At 46.9% G+C, this 23,226-nt stretch overlaps 1 protein-coding gene across 3 annotated transcripts in view; it reads left to right on the plus strand.

Annotated features, from left to right (window-relative positions):
• The window catches only part of LOC126052149 (collagen alpha-1(XXVII) chain-like), a 213,607-nt gene that overhangs the window by 102,166 nt on the left and 88,215 nt on the right, over positions 1-23,226 (plus strand). For all 3 annotated transcript variants that reach the window (XM_049832394.1, XM_049832392.1, XM_049832395.1), the window contains 5 exons: positions 285-338; positions 1,540-1,584; positions 14,929-14,982; positions 19,492-19,536; positions 23,165-23,218. In XM_049832394.1, the coding sequence (XP_049688351.1) occupies positions 285-338; positions 1,540-1,584; positions 14,929-14,982; positions 19,492-19,536; positions 23,165-23,218 (252 nt within the window). The remainder of the gene's footprint in view (positions 1-284; positions 339-1,539; positions 1,585-14,928; positions 14,983-19,491; positions 19,537-23,164; positions 23,219-23,226) is intronic.

Consider the following 23,226-nt stretch of genomic DNA (forward strand, 5'->3'; position numbering starts at 1 on the left):
CGTTTCCCTCAGGTACACTTAGAGCCAGCCCAGGTAAGGTTTCTTGTTGCTGGCCTCTTCCTGCCTGGAGTCCTCATGATCCCTGGTGTGAGGGTATGTGCCCTTGGACTACATCGTGGAAGCCAGCACCATGCAGTCCATGGGCATATACACTTGCCTCAAGGTTTATTTCATCACGGCTGCCATTGACCAACGCTGGAGGATGTCCTGCCGTTCAGGAAAGACAGACTGACCGGTTGCTAATGGAGAAATGTATTTGACTACTTGTTTTCTCTTTTCTTTAGGGATATATTGGTCTCCCAGGATTGTTTGGGCTACCAGGGGCTGATGGAGAACGAGTGAGTATTTTGTGAAGAAAACGTTGGTGTTTTGCTTGAATACACTTGTTCCTGAGGAAAGAGGCGAGCATGCCTAACGTTTAACCACGCATTCTTTAGCCTGCTTCTACCTTTGCATGAAGACTTGTGTCCCTGTACAGTGTTGACATTCAGCTCAGGAGAACCTAGGCTTCAGACAGGGTCCTCAGACCTCACTGTTGAGTAGAGAGTTTTTGTATCTTTTCCTTCACTTAAAAACCTGCCTTCCTCCTCCCCCTTACTAGTTCATCTTAGTGGGATGAGGTGGGGGGTCGAATGTACGTGGAAATTCCCTGCTCCCACAGGATTGACATCCTAGCCACAGCATCCCAGCATTTTGAGTGTCCATCTGGAGGTGTCTGGAAAGAGCCTGGCTCTTGGAAGGGACAGTGCCTTGGGCTTTCTGACAGTGGCTTTGGTTCCAGTTGCCTCGAGTTGGGCAGTCAAGACTGGGGCCTGTGAACAGGCAGCTGTGGCTGCTGTTGCCATGTGTCCTCCCTTCCCCCCATCTTTTCCATCATGCCTTCTCCAAACCCACGTGTTCAGAGCTTTGCAGGACATCCCTTGCTTTTTTGCTCTTCTCCCCATGTCTCCCCACCTGCCTGATCTCTACCCATCCAAGGACCCCCTCTTCCCACTGCAAGAGCACCTAAGGAAGGTTGCTGTAAGATGAAGACTGTTTTATTCCAGCTTTTTTTCCCTCAAATGCAAGCTCCAGAAACAAGAGAGGCCCCAGGAGCACGTGGGAGTGAGTGTGTGTGTGTGCCTGCCTGGAAGGGGACTACCCTGCACTCTAGAGTCGCTGATTTAATGCTTGTATAACTAAATAAGAAACATAAACAGAAGTTCTCCAGCGAGTGCCTTGGCGGTGGCCTTCATTTGGTTCCAGACCAGTAGCTTAATGACTGCTCCTGCTAAGCACAGCTTCAGCCTGTTGCCCTGGGTGTGGATGCTGCCTGCATGTGTCCTCAGGGAAGGCTGTAGTTAGTGGGTGAAGGTTAATTGTCTTCTGCTCTCGCAGCTGACTGCAAGTAGCTGACATTTTGATTCCCGAACAATGCCGCAGTCATTAGCCTGGTTTGCATTCCCCTTTCTCTTCTAGTTTTGTTTTCTATTGTTGGTTGGCTGTTTGCTTTCTCAACAAGACCTATTATTTTTTTTTCTCTGTGTGTTTTCCTTGCAGGGGATCCCTGGAGTTCCTGGGAAGAGGGGCAAGATGGGTAGGCCGGTAAAGTTTTTCCTCGTCTATTATGCAGACCTTGTTGAATGAAACTGGAAACAAAACATCTAACTTTTGGCTGGGTCCCTTCCTATCTTCTGATGGGAACTAAACAGGGAGATCAAACAAACCTTTCCACATCTCTTTTCTCAAGCAGGAAGAAAACTGAAGATATAAATACTGTTCTCTTCCTTTCTTCCATGCTCTGCCAACTTCACAGGCATTTTTGTTCTTTTTCACACTGTCTCCATGCTCCCTCGGATCTTACACTTCTCAGATTCTCTTCTGCAACATCTTCCCCTCTGGCCAGCCTCTTCCCTGAATGTACTTTTTAATTCCCCATCATGATTGCAGCATCCCAGGTGTCTGTGCTCGCTCTGTTACATCTACTGCTCTGTGCTCCCCAGTCTCATCACGTTTGCCTCTTTTTGCTGTGATTCTCTCCAACCCTTGTACCATCCTGGTTTGTATAGTGCAAGTGCACTTTTGTATGGAAACCTTTTTGTCCTTGGTGGTGGTACAGAGTTAAAGCACTAACAGATCAGATGAAGACATGTTTGAGGAGTGAGGAGACCATGTAGATTTGAGAGCTTGGCCAGGAGGAAGAGGTGTTTGCAGGTAGGGCTGAATACAAGGTGAAAACTGTGAGAGCTGCATAGGAGAATGGGGTCTGTGCTGACTTAAGCAAAAAGCAAAATAAAAGCAGCTGGGAGAAGTACTGAAATGAGTAGAGGAAACAGACAACAGACAGAAAGGAAAGCCTTTCCCTCATCAGCCTTCTTCCAAGCAACTCTGCATGCTTCCTTTAGCAAAATGTATAAAATTTTGCTCCAAGAGTCCGCAGAGAGATCAGGCATGTTCATGCTCTGGTGTGTCTCATTGCCTTTGCACCTTGTCCTTCATGTTAGCCTGAGTTTCTCTCGATCTCCTGACATCATTGTACTCACAAGCTCCTTGTAAAATGTCCACTCACCCACACACGGAAAAATCCACTGCTTTCCCCTTGTCACCCTTGCATGCTAATGGATGCTTTTCAGGAGTCCCACGCCTACCGCTTGCTGGTGTTCTCACAGTAAAAGCCGTGCAAACATCCTGACAGGGCCACATTCATCTCAGCTGGCTGTTCATCTCTCCCTGGGATGGGGGGAGGTCGAGCAGACTTTTGGGGCGGGGGGGGGGGGGTAGTGGAAATCTGTACCAGCTTTTAACAGTTTTGTAAGCGCTGGTCTCTGTGATGAATAATTGCAGAGAGCCAGTCGATGTAATGATGACTCATTGACCAGATTAAAACAAACAAAGCAACTGTCGTTAAGTACAGGGTTTCTGCTCTCTGCCTTGTTTCTGCACAGAGCACACTGGAGGCTCAGTGTTCCAGCTGTTGTTTGGCTAGCGTTTGTAATCTTCCAGGCAAGAGGTTTTTGTCTGGTGGTCACTGTTACAAACAAGGGACTCCCCTGAGATCAGCAGGGAATCTCTCAACCATGGAGGCATTTAGGCTGGGATCTAGAGAAGGGATTAAACAGCTGCGCATGAGCACCTTTGTTCCTCTCGGCTCTTTCAGAGAGTATTGGCTTCATCCCTGTTTCATGATATCAGGTTTAATAAGAAATCTTGAATGGACCGATGCTGATGATTTGTACTTCCGAGTGTGAACAAAAAGATCAAGTGACATCCAGAGTTATTCAGGAAGTCACTTGGAGAATGGAAAGTAAGAACCAGCTGACCTGGTTCCCTTCCCAATACTTATCTCCTGGCCTGTGCTGTCTCCCAGCTGGCTTCCAGTGTTAGTGAGCTTGCTGTGATTGTTCTGGTCTCTCGCATCCCTGCACTGCTAGACTTGCTGGTGTGGCTACTGTTCCTGTTGTATTTCAGTGTTGTCATTGCAATGGAGAGCTCCTGGAAGCCTTATTAGCTGCCATCCAAAGCTGGTAAATGCTCTGAAGAGGAGGGAAGGAGTTGGTATCAAATACATTTTTCTACCTAGTTTTGTTTGGGGTGAGAGATGGCAACAGATGAAGTGCTCGGCAGAGGAGGAGCAGGGGGCTGGGGGAGTTTGCATGTGACACCGTGGGCCTCCGAGAATGATGTAAGAGGGAATGATTAAAATAGAAGAACTGGACATGAGTCAGATCTTGAAACCCTTCCAGGGAAGTTAAGTTTTGCAGAGCTGTGAGGAACATGGTGAATCTGTCGTGGAAACAGCTGACTCCACCTCCTGCTCTGCTCTCCCTGCAGTGCATCAGCAATGTAGGAAGCAAGTGCATTTCTGCATTTCTAACATATGGGCCCTCGCGCACGCCTGAGCAAGGAGACAGTAGGAGGTGGGCTAGGGGGAGAATTGTGATTAAAGTACAATGTACTAGGGAGACTGAAATAACATGAGTCTGTACGTCTCTGGATCTGCTGCCTGTTTTAGAGGTAGGCTGGAGACCTGGAGCTGAAGCAGCCAGTTGCTTAAACCTTCAGTCTTGCCAATGCAGTGGCTAAAAAGAATAGGTTTTTATGGTGGTTTTGTGGATTTTTGTGGTGTTCAGTTGAACACCTGGCTAAAAAAAAAAAAAAAAAAAAAAAAAGAGGATAAAAAAAGGCCCCGTTGCTGTGAGGGCAAGCAGGGCTGTGGTCTGCACTGTGCTGGGGGGAAGGAATGAGAGAAGCTGTTGGTACCCTCTATCTTGGCATGCATAGGCAATGCCTCAGTCCTAGTTCATCTTTAGAAAGGATATCTACTCACTGAAGGAGGTAATCCCCAAGAAGAGGAGTTACAGCTAGTCATTATTCAAGAAGCGCAAAGCTCAAAGTGGTATGATTTTCTTACGCTGTGGGAGATGGGTAGCTACAATCAGGAATGTCTACACTGCAGATTATATTAAACTTCAAATAGAATGTAATATTTTCAGAAGTTCTCAAGCCCTGTTAGAGAAAGAGACTTAAAGGTGAACTTCCAGGAAATATATCCAAAGAGCTTTGAGCTCTTTTTTTGTTCATCTTCATTATTGATGTGTGCTTGTACCTCTTTTTTCATGTAGAATATCAATGCTGTACCAGCTGCGCTATCTTGCATCTGATTTTTGCTTAAAATGTGGGGGTTTAGTAGTATTATTTTAAAAGAGATAGAAAGGAAGGAGCAAAGCTTAGTTCCAAGACACACTTAGTAATTCTTGGGTTTGTCTGAGGTCTGTTCACAATTTAGCCAAAAATAGCTGAGATTTCCTTATATTTTTCTAAGAACCCATTGGTGCTGCCAGTCCCATGCCTGGAGCTCACCTGAACACTCAGAGCGTCACCGTGTCAGGTACTGTGCAAACACCTCGTGAAAGAAAAGCCCTGGCCCAAAGGGTCCGTCAGTTTGGATTACAAAACAGCACAGGATCAGACCAACCCCAGGGCTGGAAGGTTTAGGTAACAGTAGCATGAGCAAGTCATTAATACCACAAGCAGCCACTCTGACTTCCCTGCCTGTCTAGCTGTGTTCATCGTTACTGTTCTTTCTTTTGTCTTTCTGCAGCTCATGTTTGTAAGTGATACGCAGCTGTGTCCCACCAGCTGTCAGGTGCTGTGATGGGGGTCTCTGCCTGCCTGCTAACCACAGGCAAGGGAGGGAAACATCTCCTGACAGCACAGGCTCTGCCATCAGGCTCTGCACAGCCTTTGGCAAGTGCCAACCGGCTGCTGAAGTGCTGCTCTGAGGAGATAGCTTGACAGGTGGAGTAGACTGTGTAAGTAGCAGGCACAGAGGGAGGGTTTGCACTTGGGATGTGTGGCCAGGAAGGCTGATGCCTCTGCCTGTGAGAATGGCCGGAGTCTGCCAAGGCAAGGTGGGGAGATGGTGCATTGCTTGGTGACGGCACAGGAGGAGGAAGAGGATATGGAACCTGGTTTCTCCCCACAGCATGCAACTTCAGACAAGCTGTTTGGCTGTTCTTGGCTGTGTGCAAAACAGGGATAACACACTCGGCTCTCCTTTGAGCTCAGTAGCTGAAACTTAGCATGTAAATGCCAAGGATTACTGCTCAGATGTCATGGAAGAGGTGTTATGAAGTGGCATGTGGATTTTAAGTATTAGGGATCAGTGCACAGGTGAGTCCAGAAGTCTCCCTTCCCTCTGCCTGTCAGCCACAGCATGGAGGTTGTGAGAGCCAGCAGTGATCTGGCAGCCACTCTAACGTAGTCTCAGTATTTGTTGCGAGCATCAACGCGGTGGCAAGCTGCCGAATCTGGCATCCGTTTTCCATGAGCTGACCACAGTCGGGGTCCCCCTTGCCAGCTCTCAGCTTGTAATGCGGTGGCGCCTTCTTGCCAGGCTATTTTTCATGTCTGCTGCCTTCTTCCATGTTGACTTATAAAGTTAATGTCTTAACTCCTGCCTCCAGTGAACACCAAGTCTCAATATATTCTTTTTTCTTCATCTGATGAGTTGTTAGAAGTGCATGTGATACCCCTGCACTCCCCACCAATATGGGGACACTCTCGCATTGTATGAAAAGGCATTGCCTTGTGGGACACACTAGATAGCAAAAAGCAGGGCTGCATTTGTGCTAGGAAGGTTTTGTTTTACAGCTTCCCCTAACCTTTTGATATATGGCTAAGATAACTTAGTGGTGAACGTAAGTGCATGGGGCCTTGCCAAGTTACACAGCCTCAGCTGTTGTCCGTGCAAACAATGGGGGGACATGTTTTGCCATGTGTCTGGAAAGGCTGGCATAACCGCAAATTACTGAGAAAATAAATTTTGCTCCTCTCTGTAGGGACTAAGACGATAAACAACTCCTCTCTTCTTGCTCCAGTCTTTTCTCTGCTTTGGATGCAGCTGAGGTCCTTCCTTGCATTTGGAGTGAACCAAGTGAGAGTCTCCTGCACCACACAAGTTGAGATTTGGGAAACTGGTAACAGCATTTTGAAGTACCTCTTATTAACGAATAAATGCCAGACTCCAGTTGACTTGAGTGGGCTCCCTGGGGGTGCAAAGAGGCAGCCCATATGGCTTTTCTTTTAAGAAACATGACATAGGCATACACCCTAAGAGCTCTCACCTACGGCACCGAGTATCATGGCTCAAATGGGCTGGTAAGGGTCCAGCCATGTCTCTTTTATTACTGAGACCTTGTTACCTACCAAGAAAAGGAGGAAGAATAGAGCTGTACTTCTCTTTAAACACTGAGAAACATTGTAAAGAAACATTGTAATTAAAATTGAAAAACTTCTAAAGAAGTGGGGGTAAACTGTGGCTTCCCACTTAGCTAGGTGGTAGTTCAGTGTGTTGGTCCACAAGCCATTTCCTAAGATTTGAAAGAAATGGGAATGTTTTTTTAACTGATCCTAAATGATGTTATCTGTGTATATCCTCAGAAAATAAATATTTACTCTTCCACATAGCTTCACTGCTCAGGCCTGACTCATCTGAGCACTTGGTGAACTTATGCTCCAATCCATAAAGCGTTCCTTCCCAGCTGGTGTCCCAGTTCGGGTTCAGCTGTAGGCGCTGTGCATATAGAGATGTACTTTCAGATGTGGCCAGCTAAAGTTAGTGGAGAAATGCATGGGCTGAGGACCTATTTGTACAGGTAAATCCACAAGATGAGTTGCAGGAAGAAGAACAAATGGCCTGTAGGAATTGATGGACAGGACTTGTCCCAGCTCACTCTGTCTTGTGCCAATACCCCAGCATGCACCAAAAAGTTTGGTGCCTTCTTCAGGAACTGATTGATTAAAAAAAAATAAATATGCTTTTAATCATTGTTTGCATGAAAAGTCAAGTGGAGGTCCTGAAAATTAGTAATCAACAAAACTCCTCTGTTACTGAGAGAGTTTTAGCCCATGAATTGGGTTTTTCCTGTTAGGCATCTAAGTCAATTCTGTGCTATAGTTTTTCTTTATTAACCTAAATTTTTTAAATAGATTTGGTTTGAGCAATCAGTGACTTTTTTGATGCTTAAGTTGGACACTGAAACTGGGCAGCTGGTCTCTCCTTCCCTCTGGGCCTGGTTCACCACTCTGAAATGCAGGTGCAAGCCCAGAGCAAATGTCACCATCTCTTTTTGGCCCGAGATGTATTCCACATGTCTAGAGTTTCCCAAATCTCTGTGGTGAGGTGTTTGCATTGTTGCTTATCACTCTGATATCAGCACGTGTTTCTATGTTCATGATTACATCATCCAAATAACCTGGCAAGGTGGATGATATTAGCATGTATTTCATTTTTTAAAGAATAGGCAAAACAAAGTACTGAGAACACAGGGAAAGGGGTTTGAAAGGTGCCAAGGCCCATAACTTCTACAGAAAGAAAAGAAAAAAAACAAAGATGATTTGTTTCCAAGAATGTTGCCAAGTGACTTGTCCATTGTCATTCAAAAAGCATGTGAAGAATTGAACCAAGGTCTCCTAAGCACAAGAGAATCTTTCTTCCTTCAGGGAAATGTTCATTCATAAATCAGATCAAAGCCCAAAAATGATTTTCATTAGAAATTATAAGGAAAAAATAATGCAACTATCACTTTTGAGTCTGAAAACATTTCGACCAAAGCTGCTTGGCTTTCTTAAATAGAAGGCTGCTTGATGTGGAAATCTTGGCCGCAAATAATTAGGAGCGGTGGCAGATTCAGTGCTCCTCAGCATTAGGTAATTGGGTTAGTGTAATCTGCACTCTTTTGGAGCCCCACAGATGGGGGAAGAGATCATATACAAGCGCAAAAGGAACAAAGCAAATGGGCAGGAGGGCGGAGGGGCTGTCAGTTAGCTTCACTGATGTTTGGCTGAAGGGGCTTCAGGAGAATTTTGCTTGTGTTTGGGTGGAACGGGCTGCCCTGGAGGGCTGTGCTCCCACAGCTGGAGGGATAGTTATGTTTAAAAAAGCCATTAAATCTTTATCCAAAGAGGATGTGACATGGAGCTGTGAAGTCTCCCAGGGAGAAAAGCAAACCTCCCTTTTGGGTGACCAAGGAGCAGAACTGCAGCAAGCCATCCGTCCCGTACCCAGCTGAGGGTGGCATCTCCCTTTGCAGGGACGTAAGCTGTCACAGTCCCAGGTCTAGACTGAGCAGAAGGCAAAGGCTCCTGCATAGCTGCGTGAATTAAAGCTAGTGAGGAGGCACGCCGGGAGCACAGGGTTTGCCAGGCTCCCTTTAGGGTGACTCTCGCCGCTCTAGGAACCAGCGCTGGGTCTGAGCCAGCCTGCTTGCCTTTGCGCCCACCTGTGGAGGGGCTCATGTCTGCTCTCTCCACCAAGAATGCTCTCAGAGGCGTAAGCTGCCAATATAAGCTACACTTGTTTATTTTATTCTCCTTCTTTTTTTCCAGTGAATGCCTTCTCTCACCCTCAGCCCTGTTTCCCCACCACCACCTTTTTCTTTTTTTTTGGTTTAAATTGTTTGACTTGCAAACTCCATCCCTGGGGAGACTCCCGGGCAGTGATTCACCTGGCTGGAGCCAACTGGCAAATAGAGTCTTTCGCAGACAAGACAGGAGGGCTGGTTGGTTTGAGCAGCTTCACCTTCAGCCAACAGGAAAATAAAATCCTATTTTTGGAGAAGGATTCTGTTGGCGTGAAGACCTGCCAGGATTCCTCAGAGCAGCAGCTGCCAGACTGCCTCCCTTACTCCATCAGGGAAAGTGTTTTAAACTGAATCAGATGTTGTATACATACAACACACACACCCACATGCGCACACCTGAAAAGGCCTTGGGGAAGCAAAGGACATGGTGCATCTCACTGGTCCCTGCTTCCCTGAGGACAGCTGCTTCCAGGGACAAGAGGCAAGAAGTGGTGGTGTCTGCTCAGACCTGGAGCAGCCCTTTGGCTGAGAACAGCAAGAAAGGGCAGGCTGCTCTGTTTGTTTTAAGCAGAGGAAGAAAGGAAGGGGAGGTGGAGGGGGATGTAATCCCCTGATGCAGGAGGAGCTGGTTCCAGCGTCTGTCTAGGTCTGGTTGTTCTCAGCAGGAGTCTCCTGGCGTATGAAAGGATGCCCTTTGCAGGGAGTGTGGATGAAAAGGAATTAAGGCGCTCTTGTAGAATCTCAAAGATAGAGATTTAGTTACTAGCTCAGCTTCGGACTTCTCAGTGCTACCTGCGATAAATCAGTTTGCGTCTCTCTGCCTCAGTTTCCTCTCTAATAGCAGTTCCTCAGCTTCACTGAGTGCAGTGCAGGCAAACTGTGCAACCACTGTAAAGCTTTGCTTGGGGTGGGGACAGGAGAGCACAGAAGCACCTGGATCTTGCTTAGTACAAAACATCTGCTTGTATGCTTTTTCTCCAACTCCTCTTCAAGCTTCATCTTGCTTCTTTCATTGAACTTCTCCTCCAGACAATGTGAAATCCATTCAGCTGGACTTTTTTTCCCCACCTCCTCTCTGTATTTCCCAGCTGTGAGGTAGAGCCAAAAGTTTTGTCATGCCTGACTTCAACCACTGCGGAGGAGCACCCCACTGGCTCTCGGCCAACAGAACTTGTTAGTCGAGCATTTTTCTCCTAGCTCTGCTGCCATTTGCCATCCCTTCCTGGTCCTGGCCCTTCTCTGCATGTCCCCTCCCTTCCACAGAGCAGGCAGGATGCACAGCTTGGCATTTTTCACTAGGGTGTTTTTCTTTGCTGTCCTAATTCTTGAGCATAATTTCCAGGGCCCAGTCTTCCTGGAAAAACAGCTGTACCCTGAAAAATGGTGGATTTTCTGTACCAAAAAACCCTCTGCACTCCCATTGGGAAGGTCAGGAGACTGAATGCACTGGGCTCTTTAATCTCTTTCACAAGTCTCCTGTTGCTGCCAGTTGCGACCTGCCTGTCCGCCAGCACCATAAAATGAGCTTCCTGCCCCATGTGTTCTTCCTCGCTTTGGGCTCCTCAGACTGCTGGAGTAATGCACAGGAGAGAAGAGGTAGTGCTGCTTACAAGAATGAAACAAATGGGATAACGAAGTCTGCCTGTAATTCCTAGGCTGCTTGTTTCGGTTGATTAGTGCTAGTTTTGTTCCTGGGGAACATCTCTGTCCTTTAGGCTCATGCAGAAGGGAAGAGGCACTGAAAAAATAGCTTTTACAGACATGTGAGATCCAATAAATTAGGACACTGTGGTCACTGGAACTGTTATTGTGGTTTAAACTGCTACTGCTTACCCCATGGAAAGAAAGTGCTTTCTTTTTCATTAGGGGCTTATAAGATTGATTGTTTCATGCTGTGCACAGGACTATGTTGGGATAGCTTTCACAACCTGGTTTGGGTCTTTGGAGACCGTGTGGATGCTGAAATAACTCCTTCATGCCACAGCCACCAGCCTTGGTCTCATTTAATGTGCAAAAGACTGTTAATACTTGTGTTGTCAAGCTCAAATATTGGGGTGGGATGCCTGGGGTTAGTTGAATTGAAGCCGCTCTTTCCATCTGTCTCCTCCACTGGGTTTGTTTTACATCTCAGGCCAAAAAGTACCAGGGGACCACCCACCACCCCAGAGATCTGTGAGCTGAGGCTGGGAGGGGTGCTCAGGCCAGCAGAGCAGATGGAGTGTTAAGGATGATCAGGTGTTGGCAAGGACAGGGCTTCGCTGCCGAGGGTTGTCTTGGGCCTGGCTGTCGTAGCAATGATGCCAGCCCACACTGTTCTGGGTTTTCTCTCTGTTTCCTCCCACTATGACCTTTTTCCATCCCATCTTGAGAATGAGCAGAAACCCTAGCTGTGTGGAGAGAGTCACAGCGTGCTGTGAAGGGGGTTTACTGTCGAATCTCTTGCTTACTGCATAGCATTGGCCAAGTGACCTCAGGTGCTCAGCTCTTTGCCTTCAAAACACAGAAATAATCTGCTTTTTAAAATATTTGGAGATCTACTGTTGGAAAGCCTATGTAAAAGCTAGATTTTTATTAACTCTATTACCAAGTGCCTCAAATCTCCTATGTCTTTATCTTTAAGCAGCAAGGTTAGTTCTAGAAACTGAGGCATAAAAAGAGATTAGTGGGAAACATGAAATTAAATAGTTCTTTATCTGGCTACTCTTATTCTGGCAGAAGAGTGCATTGTTTATATCACATTGGAAGAGATTTAAACCAAATTTAGAAAATGCTTTTACTCTGGAGCAAGCATTCCTCTAGATGATACTATTCTGCTGTAGCAATATTGATTTAATTGTACTATTCAAAGTAGTAAAACCTTCCCACATTGGCAAGACCTTAGCTTCACAGAAGACACCTCAGCAGCCCCAGGGCCAGGCTGCTCAGTGGCATCCATGGGACACTGTGCCCAGCTCTGCCCTCTTGAGAAAGGAAGGATGCAGTTGGGGGACTGCTGAAGGCTGTGACTGAAATCTGCGGCAGCATAAGTACAGTATCAGTCTGTGCAGACTCATATTTTCCTTGGCAAGTTGTATGACTGTAAACAGCAAAATATTCCAAGGCAGTCTTTTTCTTTTTTTTCTTTCTTGCCTAAGCAATGAGTTTTCCCTACACATCTCTGTTCTGATCTTATTGATTCAGCATGTGGCAGAGCTATTTTTCCCCTTTTTTTCATTAAGAAAATTGTAGCCCCCCCGCCTTCTCGTTATATTTGACGTCTTTGTCTCTAGATGGCAGAAGGCTGTTTCCAGTGGTTGCTTACCACAGCTTCTTGGCATGTGCACAGGCTTGAGGGATGTAGTGCCCAGCTGGAAAAAAAGCAGACAACTTTCCTATTCGCAGTGATGCCCATAAAATAGAAGTATTGCATCTAAGCGAGGAAGTGATATCTTGTGTCCGTTCAGGAGCACATGCTGAATGCTGTAGGGAATTGGTACAGAAAAGGTGAAATGCTGGCTCTGAAGTCAGTCACAAAATTTTGGTCATCTTAAACAAGTCTCCCATGTCTCACCTTAGATTTGACTAAGTAACTTTTTGCTTAGTTGTGTTGACTAGCAGTTATAAACCCTCAAAGGTGAAGGGAGGTCTTGGATGACATCTTTGACTGCAGAGCTTTCCAGTATAGTTTTCGTGTTCTGTCCACTGTGATCATTTCAATTTTCAGTGTTGCTGATGGGTTTCCAGATAGCAAATGCTGTTGGCTGTCGCATTTTGCCTCCCTCAGGTTTGCTTTTTCAAGGTAACTGGTGTTTGTAGTATACAAGGGAGCAGGGAGGAAGAGAGAGCATCTTTCTGGCTCAGCAAGAACCATCCTCTCCCTGTCTGCTCCATCCCCGTCTCTTAAGCTCTTAGCTAGCCCAGAACATGTTTGTGTTGTCCTTTGTATCTCACAGTCTGGTGGAGCCAGAGAAGGGTGTAAGGCAGTTTTACTGTGACTCCTAGTTTGAGTTAGAAATAACACACCCACTAGCAGTTGCAGCTTGTTGGTGTGTCTCTGGAGTACGTCTTCTGATGTAGCCTCCTCTAAGCAATGCTGGTTACTCTCGTAAGACTGCTCCACCATAAACAGGAGAGGGAGCAGGGGTGATTGGAGCTTTGCTTCACAAGTTCCCACTCTGAACTGAAGCACAAAGGTAGATGCTCTGGTTAGGAAGCCTTTTATATGCAAATATATTCCATAGTTTTCCATCCTGATTCCCACAGTCAGAGTAGTGTGGAGATTAAAGCAAGATTTTAGCCCTGGCTGAATTAATCAAGTCTAGGAGCCGGAGCCTAGGGTTAGGCTCTGTATATGCTCTGTCCATGGGGAGCTCCTTTAGCAGACAATGATTTTCCTTTTGGCTCAGAGTCAAAGGAGGTGGATGCTGTGTCATATTTTATCTCACTCCATCTTAAGGGGCATGCAAGAAAAAGAAGTGGAGAGTTACAGCACTCTCTTACCTCAGTGTCACAGACTTCCCAAAGCACCTTCCACTGCAGCTGAAGTTCAGAGTAACACTGAAACTGCTGATGTTTGAGCTGGTTCCCGATAGCTCTTGGCAGCCTGCTCCCTGCCAGTCCTTTGCTGAATGAAGTTCAATCTCAGGGGAAAATTGAGTCCAATCCATCTTAAACTCAACTGCTTTCTCCCTGAAAATGTCCATGTAGTGACTAAGAGGGTTTACTAACCACAGAGGTTGTGTACCCCTCTGCTGAGCCTTTCTGAAGGAGACAGAGCATGACAGGACAGGGAAGAGCAAGCTGCTGTACGAGTTGTTTGTATTAGGGAACTGGGGGGGCTTAGGGGAGCACAGGGTCTGTCTAAGAGTGCAAGAGAGAATGTGCCACACCACCATGTTCTGGCTCTCACTCAGTACCTCCACTCCCTTTTCTATAATTGTTTGAAGTCTTCCAAATTTGTATCAGATATAATGAGATGATGAAGAAGTCTTTTGTGGTGACTTTTTCATGTAGTAAACATGGTCTTTCACAGCTCTGGGGTGTGGACCGTAATGAGCTTGGAACCGTTTGTTCCCCTGGCAAGCTGAAAGGTCGTGAATGCATTAGAGTGAATTCACTAGGCATCTTTGATCAGCTCCATTAAGCATCTGCATGGGCTCCAACAGGCATTACACTATTCAGCTACCCTATGAGAAGGGGGTACTGTTAAAATGATTGTGTTAATAGGCAGGATGAAATAATTCAGATTGACAATCCATTTTTGAAAATAGTCATTGCAGTGAGGTTTATAAATTCTTCCAGAACATAAGGGATTTGGGATTGACTTTTAAAGAAGTATTGACTTTTAAGGAAGTATCCTATCAGTAGGATATTTCTTCCTGAAAGAGGGTAGAAAGCACTGTATCTTTAAATACAGAGTTTGATCTTCCAAATGTGGGATTATCATTTCACGTGTAAACTATACAACATAATCTTCAAGGCTATATATTCCTTGTTGGACATACTGGAGTACCTGGGTGAACGAAAAGGAGGACAGAAGCACTGATTTCTACCCCTTCTCTCTGCTATGCACACTCACGTTGTCTTTCTACATGGCGCTGCAAAAGCCTTGCCTGCCTCATGAAGTGTGCCCAGGGCTGACAACTGGTGCTAAGAAAGGCACGGCTGATTGTGGCCTGGACATAGCCTGCAAGACAAGGTGTGAACAAGTCATGTCCAGCAGCCTCAGCATTGGGTGCTTTTCATAGCATGGCCAAGGAAAAAGCCTTCCTGTCTGCTCACTGATTCTTCCTCTCAAGGCTCCCATTAGTTCATGTGCAGCTCATGGCTGAGCCTTGTAAACAGTACTTCTGGTTACCCTTCATTGGCCCCAGGAGAGAGCAGTGAATCAGAGCTTTTGGCCTTGTAGAGCTTCTTGCTGAGCGGATGTGCTGGTGGAGCAAGAATGGTTTGGATGAGGAGAAGCAGGCTGGCTGGCCCACGCTTCCTTGTGACCCGCTGTCTACCAAAGTGCTGTACTGATTGCAGGGGGAGCAGTTTTTAGGCTGATTGCCTTTACACCATGGTATGTCAGTAACTAACACTCATGTTTGCCTCCTCTCCTCAGGGTTTTCCTGGTGATTTTGGGGAACGAGGACCTCCAGGCATCGATGGGAACCCAGTAAGTTGATAGCTTTTTCCCTTCTTTCTTTCTGTTCTAGTAGACAGCACACTGTACTGTGTCACGCTAGTTAGAGCTGAAAGAAGCTTTTAAGTTTGGTGGTAGCTTCTAGCATTTTGATTTTGTCCCTCCTGAAAAACCAATGTACATCCCTGCCCTGCCCCAGCGTGCTGCAAATTCCCATATTCGACTCAAAATCCTGTAGCTGCCAGGTCATCATGCTGCTATTTTCCTTCTGTTTCTACCTATTGCCTTTCTCGCACCTTGGTCTTGATAGATGCTTTCTCATCCTGAGGGTATGACTAAAAGAAAAATCAAGAGAGGAAAGGTAGGGATGTTGCTCCTGATGAGCAGGCAGTAGCTGGAGCGTGTTGTCCATACCACAGGGCCTGATGCAAAACCTATGACAGTCACAGGAATCACCTTGTTGACTAGTGTGCTCTGGGTGAAGCTTCGTATGAACATAGCAGGGAGACATGGGCTTGGAGACAGAGGGACGTATTGTCATTAGGCACCACAGACGGCTGCTCGAGTGCATGCAAACCCTCAGAAGAGCGGGCCATTGTACTCAATGGTGTAGAGGTCTGAGGTACATAGAGAAACAGGCTTGTTCCTCTCCTTTTCACCACATTTCATTTTGTGATGCAGGTTAGCAAGCTCGTACCACTTGGTTTGCATTTCACTAGCCTGTAGAAGTAAGCTTCTAAAGTATTCCAAGCTCAGTACCTTTCCTCAGCTGAAGTGAATGTTACTACTGGTGCAAGAAGCACCAGATTCCCCGCTCTGGTGTCTGGGAGCACTGAGGGGCAGACCCCATAGCCCAGGCTTGTGCTGCCCTGCCTCATGCCTCAGCCGGCCCAGGGACTGCCGTGGGAGAAGTCTCCAGGCTCCTGAGTTCTTGGCCTTTCTCTGGTCTTTATCTGACCCCTGCTGGCTTTCTAAGAATGGGATGTGTCTCCTGGGAATTGGGTCTGGATGGTCAGAGACCATGAAGCAGCTGGATGCTGATAAGGTTTATTTTGCTCTGCTCTTGTAGCACTTAATACTAAACAGTTGGGTATTGCTGGTTTTTCCACTACTCACAAAACATGCCCTTCTGGATTGCAAAAGTTCTCAGATGTATTAATTATTCTAAATTATTTTCTGAATTACTTCGTTGGTTCTCCCTCAGTTAGTATGTGAGCAGTACTGATTCATCTTTGAAATTCCTGCTGTCTTGGTTATTCACACATAATCACAGTGCTGCTCTTGGTGTTTGATGAAATGATTTGTGTAAAGTAACCCACTCCGCACGTGTCTTCAAGTTCACATTCATCATATATGCAGCATGAAAGTTATTTTCACAAGCGACTCTAATCACCAAGCCAAGCTCAGCTACACTCCAGCCTTTGTGGGAATTCAGCACAAGAGTCACAAATGCAGTGAACTGAAAGAATTAGATTCCAAAGGAATACTTCTGCAGGACTTTTCTCATCCTTCAGTCGACTTAAACCATGGGTCAGAGTGGAATCAGTAGTCCCAAAGTAGAAGACTTTCTAGATTGTATTGCTATTTCCAGCCAGCCCACCAGGAAGAGCAGGAATCCTGGAGGTCAGAAAGACTTTTTTTTTTTTCCAAATAACTTGTTTTGTTTTCTTTTGAATTTGCAAGTTGTCTAAGCCCCATTCAGAAGATGTGCTCAATGTTAGCTGAATGCCAGTTCCCAGAGCATTGGAGAGAAGCAAATGTCCCTTCCGTTAATTCATCCAGAAGGATTGCTCTTCTTTCATCTTATCAACGGCTTTTAAATATTAATGTGCCTTGGAGATTGTAGAATGAAAACAGACTGTTTCGGCTGACTTAAAGGGAGGTTCACAGGGTCACAAGTGGAGTCACAGACGCAGAAAAATGCCAGAAAGTCTGTTTGTGGAACACACAAATATGCCAAGTTTGCTAGGTGGAGTATGCAGCTAAATTGTAGGCAGGCGGGCAGGCTGCCACGGGTCCTGAACTGCCCCATCCTCTATTTGATCCACTGAGCACTTACGCTGCTGCTGCCTCTGCTGTCACATGGGGATGGCTGAAGCCGACAGTCTCTGATCTTCTTTCCGTCCCCTCCAGACAGAGCAAAGACTCTTCCAACCGCAGGGGCGTTTTTCCCTCCTACCAACTTGCTGAGAACTGTCGAGCCATCACATTCCAGATCCCCGTTCCCGGAGCGCTTTAGCCACTCCAATTAGTCTCTTAATCACAGGAATTAGACATGGGAAAAGACTGTTGATTCATGTCCTTGTCTCTTGTCCCAGTGCCTGGTTCATGCACTGAAAAAAGGAGGAAAGAGCCCGATTTCCCTCAAAGGTCAGGGACCAGCCTGTCTTTACTGGTAGCCAGGAAAGAGCACCTTGTAAATTCTCAATTTCCCAGGCCAGGGAATGGCTCAAATTAATAACTAGTCCTCTTCACATCTCCCAGGGGAGTCCACCCCCTCCTCTTCCAAGAGGAAATCACCTTGTGTTAAACGTGAGGCTGTGCGTTTCCACATTTACCCTTTCTCTTGAGGAATAACCACATGACCTAATGCAGAAATCTAGGCAGTTCCTCCCGCAACTGGTAGCACCAAGAGCCAACCATCCACCTAGTCTGCATCCCAGCCACCCTCGGAGCCTGCAGAGCTTACTGGGAAATCCAGGCTACCGTGCAGCTCCTGTGCTCAGCATTCCTGGGGATATTCCCTCTTCTTGCTGAGCCTAGTAATGCCAGGCCTTGACTAAAAGCTTGAAGCCGACCTTATTACAGTAGCTCTGAGGATGCAGAAATCCCACCCATGAGGAACAATTGCTCCGCAGATGTCCCAAGTATGCAGGAAAGGAACCGGCCATAAAAAAGCAATTTTAGGCTGGTTGAGATTATGAAACGCTTTTTGTGTGTGCTTGCCCAATAGTCCTTTACTCCACTTCCCATAAAATAAACACACGTAACCCTTTATCCAAGGAGGCTGAGCACGTTTAGTCACGTTGCGTCCCCTTCTCTTTCATTCTTTCACTAGGCAAATCTTTCCATAAAAGGGGAGCTTTATTGCACTGAAGGGGACTCCACCAGATGTGCACCATAAACTAAGTTGGTCTGTCAAAGAAAATAGCCAGCATGATCCAGAGCAGGGGTAGGGTTGTCTGAGCCAATGGGGAGTTTAGTATTTCCAATGCACTTGTTTTGAGAGGCCCTGCCGAGACGGAGGTGTGTAAGAGCAGGTCCTTGCCCTGACAAGCAACCCACTGTCAATGCGGCAAGGGAGCGGGTGATCCACCAAGGGACACGCGGGGACAGGCTGAGGATCGTGATTGCTAAAGTTCTTAGGGACCTGGATAGGTGATTTTTGTGGGTCTGACACAGCTTCTCTGCTGCACTTCGTCTGGAAATGCCATCGAGCACCTGCTGGCACTCCTGGTACCTGCATGTCTTTGGAAAGCTGGCATGGAGGGACTTTGTGGTGAAGCTGGGAATTCAAACGAGCCCCACAAACCCAGACAGCAGTCTGTCCCTCGAAATGGTGAGCTCTGAGGTGCTCTTGAAAAGCCTCTAAGAGGAGCTGGTGCTTTCCAAAATTCCCTGCTTGGGAGCAGTCTGTAAGAAGTGGCAAATGGGCACAGAGCCCAAGAGGAAATCTCTGCAGTCCGTCTCCTGCTCTCTGCAGTGTGATTAAAAGCGACTCGTCCTCTAAGCAAGTGCTGTGTTCCCTGCAGAGACCTTCCTGCTCCAGGGACAGAGGTGCTGAGCCACCTCCCTGCAGGCAAGCTGCAGCCCAAAAGCTAGGGGCTTTTTCTGAAAATTAAAGAAATGGCTAGTTGATTGTCTGGGCGGGAGCCCAGATGGATGAGGCAGAGTGCAGAGGATGCTGCTGGTTCCCCACCTTAAACCAGCTCTTAGATACAGGAGGAGCGGCCTCAGAGCACCCCATGTGCCAAACACACTCCCAGGGCCCATCAGCCAGCACCAGAAGGTGGCATACCCTCTCCCCAAATTATCCAGTTTAATTTTCATCCAAGCCCTCCTTTTCTTAAGAGTTTTATTGTTCCTTAACCACTCCCAAAACACTCACTTTTCCCAACGCTAAGCAGCAGCTTTCCCTTCCCTTCCCTTCCCACCTTAGCTTTGCTGTCCCCATGCCCCCTCCCTACCCTGGTCCCTCTCCCTGCCCATGTCTTCATCTCACCTGGGGCAGGCTCCCACCCGCTCCCCTGCCTGCACAGTGAAATGCTTCTTTTATCCAGCCTGCTCCTGGGAGGGGAAGTCAGTCCTGCAAATAACTGCCGAACAACAAGCAGCCCTGTGTCTGGAGAGGCTGTGCTCGCAAGCGCGCTTGCTAAGATGGAAGCTCTCGATCACTTTGGCTGGGGAAGGGGCTGTGGGGGGGACGGAAGGGGGAGGGACGGTCTTTTCCCTCCCCTCAAGCTCTTGAAACACTGAGCTGCCTTTCAGCCTCTGTTTGTCTACAAAGTGGCCTTAACCATGTCGGTTTGTCTTTCCTTTTAGGGAGAATTGGGAGCCCCAGGTCCTCCTGGAGTCCTTGGACTCATTGTAAGTACAAAAACAAATGGAGATCTGGCTTCTTGGGGCTTTAACCCTTTCAGCCTGCATAACTACGCACAGATTTTCTTCTTCCTGTGGCAGGGCAGTGAACAGAAGGACTGTTTGTATGGGGGAGGCACGACGTTGGGGAGAGAGGAGGTTGTCTGATAGACTGGGAGGTGGAGGAGGGCAAACCCTTCCTAAACAAAAGGGAACAGATTAGAGGTTTGCTGTTTGTGCCCTTGTTCCTAGATATCTCGCCCTTTTGATAACATTTACTAGGGTATTTCTTCAAAGATGCAATATTCATTCCACGCCAGGATCTGTCACCTTTTAAAAAGCAAGCCCCTGTAAGCAGTAATCTAAGGACGCACAGTTCTTGCTCACTGGAGGGACTGTGGGCAGGAACTGTCTGTCCTCTGGGTATACAGGAATTTTACGTGCACTCTCACCATCCCATCACTAATCCAGGTAATTATGTACACAGCCAAATTCCATGCTTCATTACGCTCTTCCCCAGCAGGAGATAAATGGCTGTAAGGATGGGTGGCAACTCATCCTCTGGCAGCTGCACTTGGGGGTTAGTGAATGCCCAGCTGAACATATTATAGTTTATTTTTAGGTCTCAGTACTTGTTTCAAGTTATTTCCTTCCATGCACAAAAAGTGGTAGGTTCTGTTAGTACTGCAGCATTCTTTCAAAATGATTCCTCCCCGGCTATGATAATCCATAAAAACTTGACTTGCAATGAATGGTTAAAAACCATCCCCTTTTGCCTTCCATAGCTTAAATTAGAGGAGTGTGCATGTCAGCTGAGATCAAGGCCTCGATTGGCCTAAACATTGCACAAACATAGAGCACCAAACCCAGAAATCTCAGACTCCAGGGGGAAAAGCAGGGAATATGGTGGAACAAGTGTACCCATTTTGCAGATGGGGGATTGGGGCATAGGTGGATTAAGGCTTCAGAGTTTTTTTTTGTGGAGCCAGGAATTAGGTCTGTGTTTCCCCTTGTTAGTGGAGATGAAAGTAGCTACCTTAGCCATAGCAGCAGAAAGGATGTGCTCCTGGCAAAGAGCTGTAAGAGGAAGATTGCTATTTAAAAGAATACAATTGAAGGTATTGTCCAAACTGGATCATATTTCTCCTAGCTTTTGGAAAGATTTCTCTTAACCTGGTTGCTGTTATCTCACAGATATTTGTTTGTTAGAAAGTGAAACGCCAGACACATAAATGTGATTAAGATCCTTCCAGAGATGATGGAGTCAGGAGGCTGCCTGTCCTCTCCTCCTAGCTGGCCCAGCCAGTGCCATGCTGTTATGTGCTTGGGATAGATCGCAGGGGCCAGGAAGGGACAGGTTTTGCCTGGAGCTGATCTGAAATGACCACAGGCAGAGTGTGGTTTTCTAACCTGCTTCTGTGATTGTGAAGGTTTTGTCCCACATTGGCTGCAGCTACCCAAATGGCACCAAATTCTATGGGAGGTACAACTAAACTGGTTTGGTTTTTTTTCCCTGATTGGCCCCAAGATCTAGCATTGCATGTCCTAGATCAGGATTCAGCTCTGTCACCAGGTGATCTGGAGTCTGTTACCTTGGCTGTCTTGATCCATTATGTCATTCTCTACTGACACCACAACTTCTAATGTTTTTGCTGGAAAAGGTCAAAAGCAGCAGTTCTCCTTTTGCTGCTAAACGCAGCCTGTTTTAAACTTCAAATATTTCTTCTCCCTTCCCATCCAGATGAAGAAATTATCATTCCTGTGGTGAGCTTCTTCCTAGCTTTACTTTTAAGGCAGAAAGTCAGTCCTTTGCAATGCTTTTTTTCCCAAGAATCACTTGCTGCAGCGGTAGCAATCGGCTGCTGCCTTTCCCAGTTAGTCTGTTGGTACCACTCTGAGATAAAAATTTCAAACTGAGATTCAGGTCAAACTGAGTCAGATCTTGTGTCCCAGGGTAACATGCAACTCCTGAATTCAGGATGCTGAAGCATCTCTAGTGGGATTGATCTAAGAGTGACTTCCTCCATGCTCCTGGGGAGAAGGGGGCACATCCATCCTGCCTTCTCCTTTCTGTGGGACAGCATCAGTCTCCTTCCCTGGGGTCTGCAGCACGGGGCTCACGCTGCAGGGCAAGGAGAAGGCAGTGGGGTGTTTGCTCCGGGTTGGCCCCTGTTCAGTCGCTTCCTTCCTTCCCAGCTACAGCTGTCCCTGGGGGACTGGCCGGGTTCCCGGCTGCCTCCATGCACCCTGCAGGTGTTTGGGTTCGCTGTTTAAGAGAGGCTGAAGAGCAGAATTAGATGTAACTAAAGCCTCTTGCTCTCCTAATTAACTGTGTGGGCAAAGCTTTAAGTAAACACATTTCTACAAGAAGCCTTTATGCTGGGAGGTATGAAAAAGGCATCTGTTCAGGCGGCTGCAGCCCAGCGCTCCCAGCATGGCTGCAGGCCCGAGACTGCCGACCAGAGAAGCGCTCCTTCAGCAGAGCCTTCCCTGTTTATTTACACATTGCAGGCAAGGCTGGTGCACTGTATCACTGACTCTCTTCATGGGCAGAAAGCAGTCAAAGCCTGTTGAAATGCCGGCCACTGAAGGCTTTCTTTTGTACATGCACACTCAGGTACACGTAGCAACGGTGAGCTCCAGTATCCTCCTGTGCTGCAGTTTCTCGTACAAGTCCCAATACACGATGCCATGCTGACTTCTTGCTGCAGCAGAATGGCCATGCTGATGAGACACCGCTGTCCTTACCTCCCTTTTCCCTTCTCTCCTCCCCATATCACTTTTAGATATCAGAGCTCAGTAGTGAGCCAAATTTCTTTTATCCTTTTTGCTGTTTGGCTCTGTCCTTTTTAACACACCCTCAGACTCCCTCTGGAGAACTCAGGAATACTGCGGTAGATTCTTTTTGAGACCAGGAGTAACTTCACCAGGAATAAATACAGTCCAGGATTGTTTTAAACCAGCTCAATATTTTAATTTTTCAAATAGTTGGAAGAGGGAAGTTAATCCATTCAAAAGGTAGGAAGAACATAGAAAAAAATTTCTCAGATCCTACCACAGTTGCAGACTTCAAGGTGATTTCTTAATTAGCTTTCCATTATTTTGCCATTAATTTACTAGCCTGAATTCCTTATCTATTTTTTAAGTGGATCCAGGACCCCAGGCTCCTGGGTTTGGAGTCAGACCACACTCCCTGACACCCATATCTCCTGTGGCACAGGAGTGGGATGCTCACACATTCTCCAGGCATCCAGCACACTACCCAATTGCCATGGCCATGCACAGCAGCAGCAGCACGGTGGGTCCGGGTGAGCTGATCATGGGGGACAGCTCACTTCTCTGGTGGTTAGTGTCAAGGCGCTTTGGGGGCTCTTTGTGACGAGAGCAGGATGCAGATAGGAGGTGCTCTTCTACCCTCACACGCCTCTGAGGCAAACATTCTGTGCTTCTTTTACTTAGAGGCTGTCTAGACATTAAAAGTCTCTCGACTTGTGCCAAGATGCTGCTTCTGCTGAAGTCAGTGGTGCAATTGTACAGGGATACTGAGAGACCAGATAGGAGAGGAATTTCACACTACATACAGCTATCTGTTGGGTTTTGCACCTAATGACTTTGGTAATTTTCTTTCTCTTACTAGGGTGACATGGGCTCTGTTGGACCAATAGGCTATCCAGGACCAAAAGGCTTAAAGGTGAGAGA

Source organism: Accipiter gentilis, chromosome 29, assembly GCF_929443795.1.
Source record: "Accipiter gentilis chromosome 29, bAccGen1.1, whole genome shotgun sequence".
In the NCBI taxonomy this organism is placed as follows: domain Eukaryota; kingdom Metazoa; phylum Chordata; class Aves; order Accipitriformes; family Accipitridae; genus Astur; species Astur gentilis.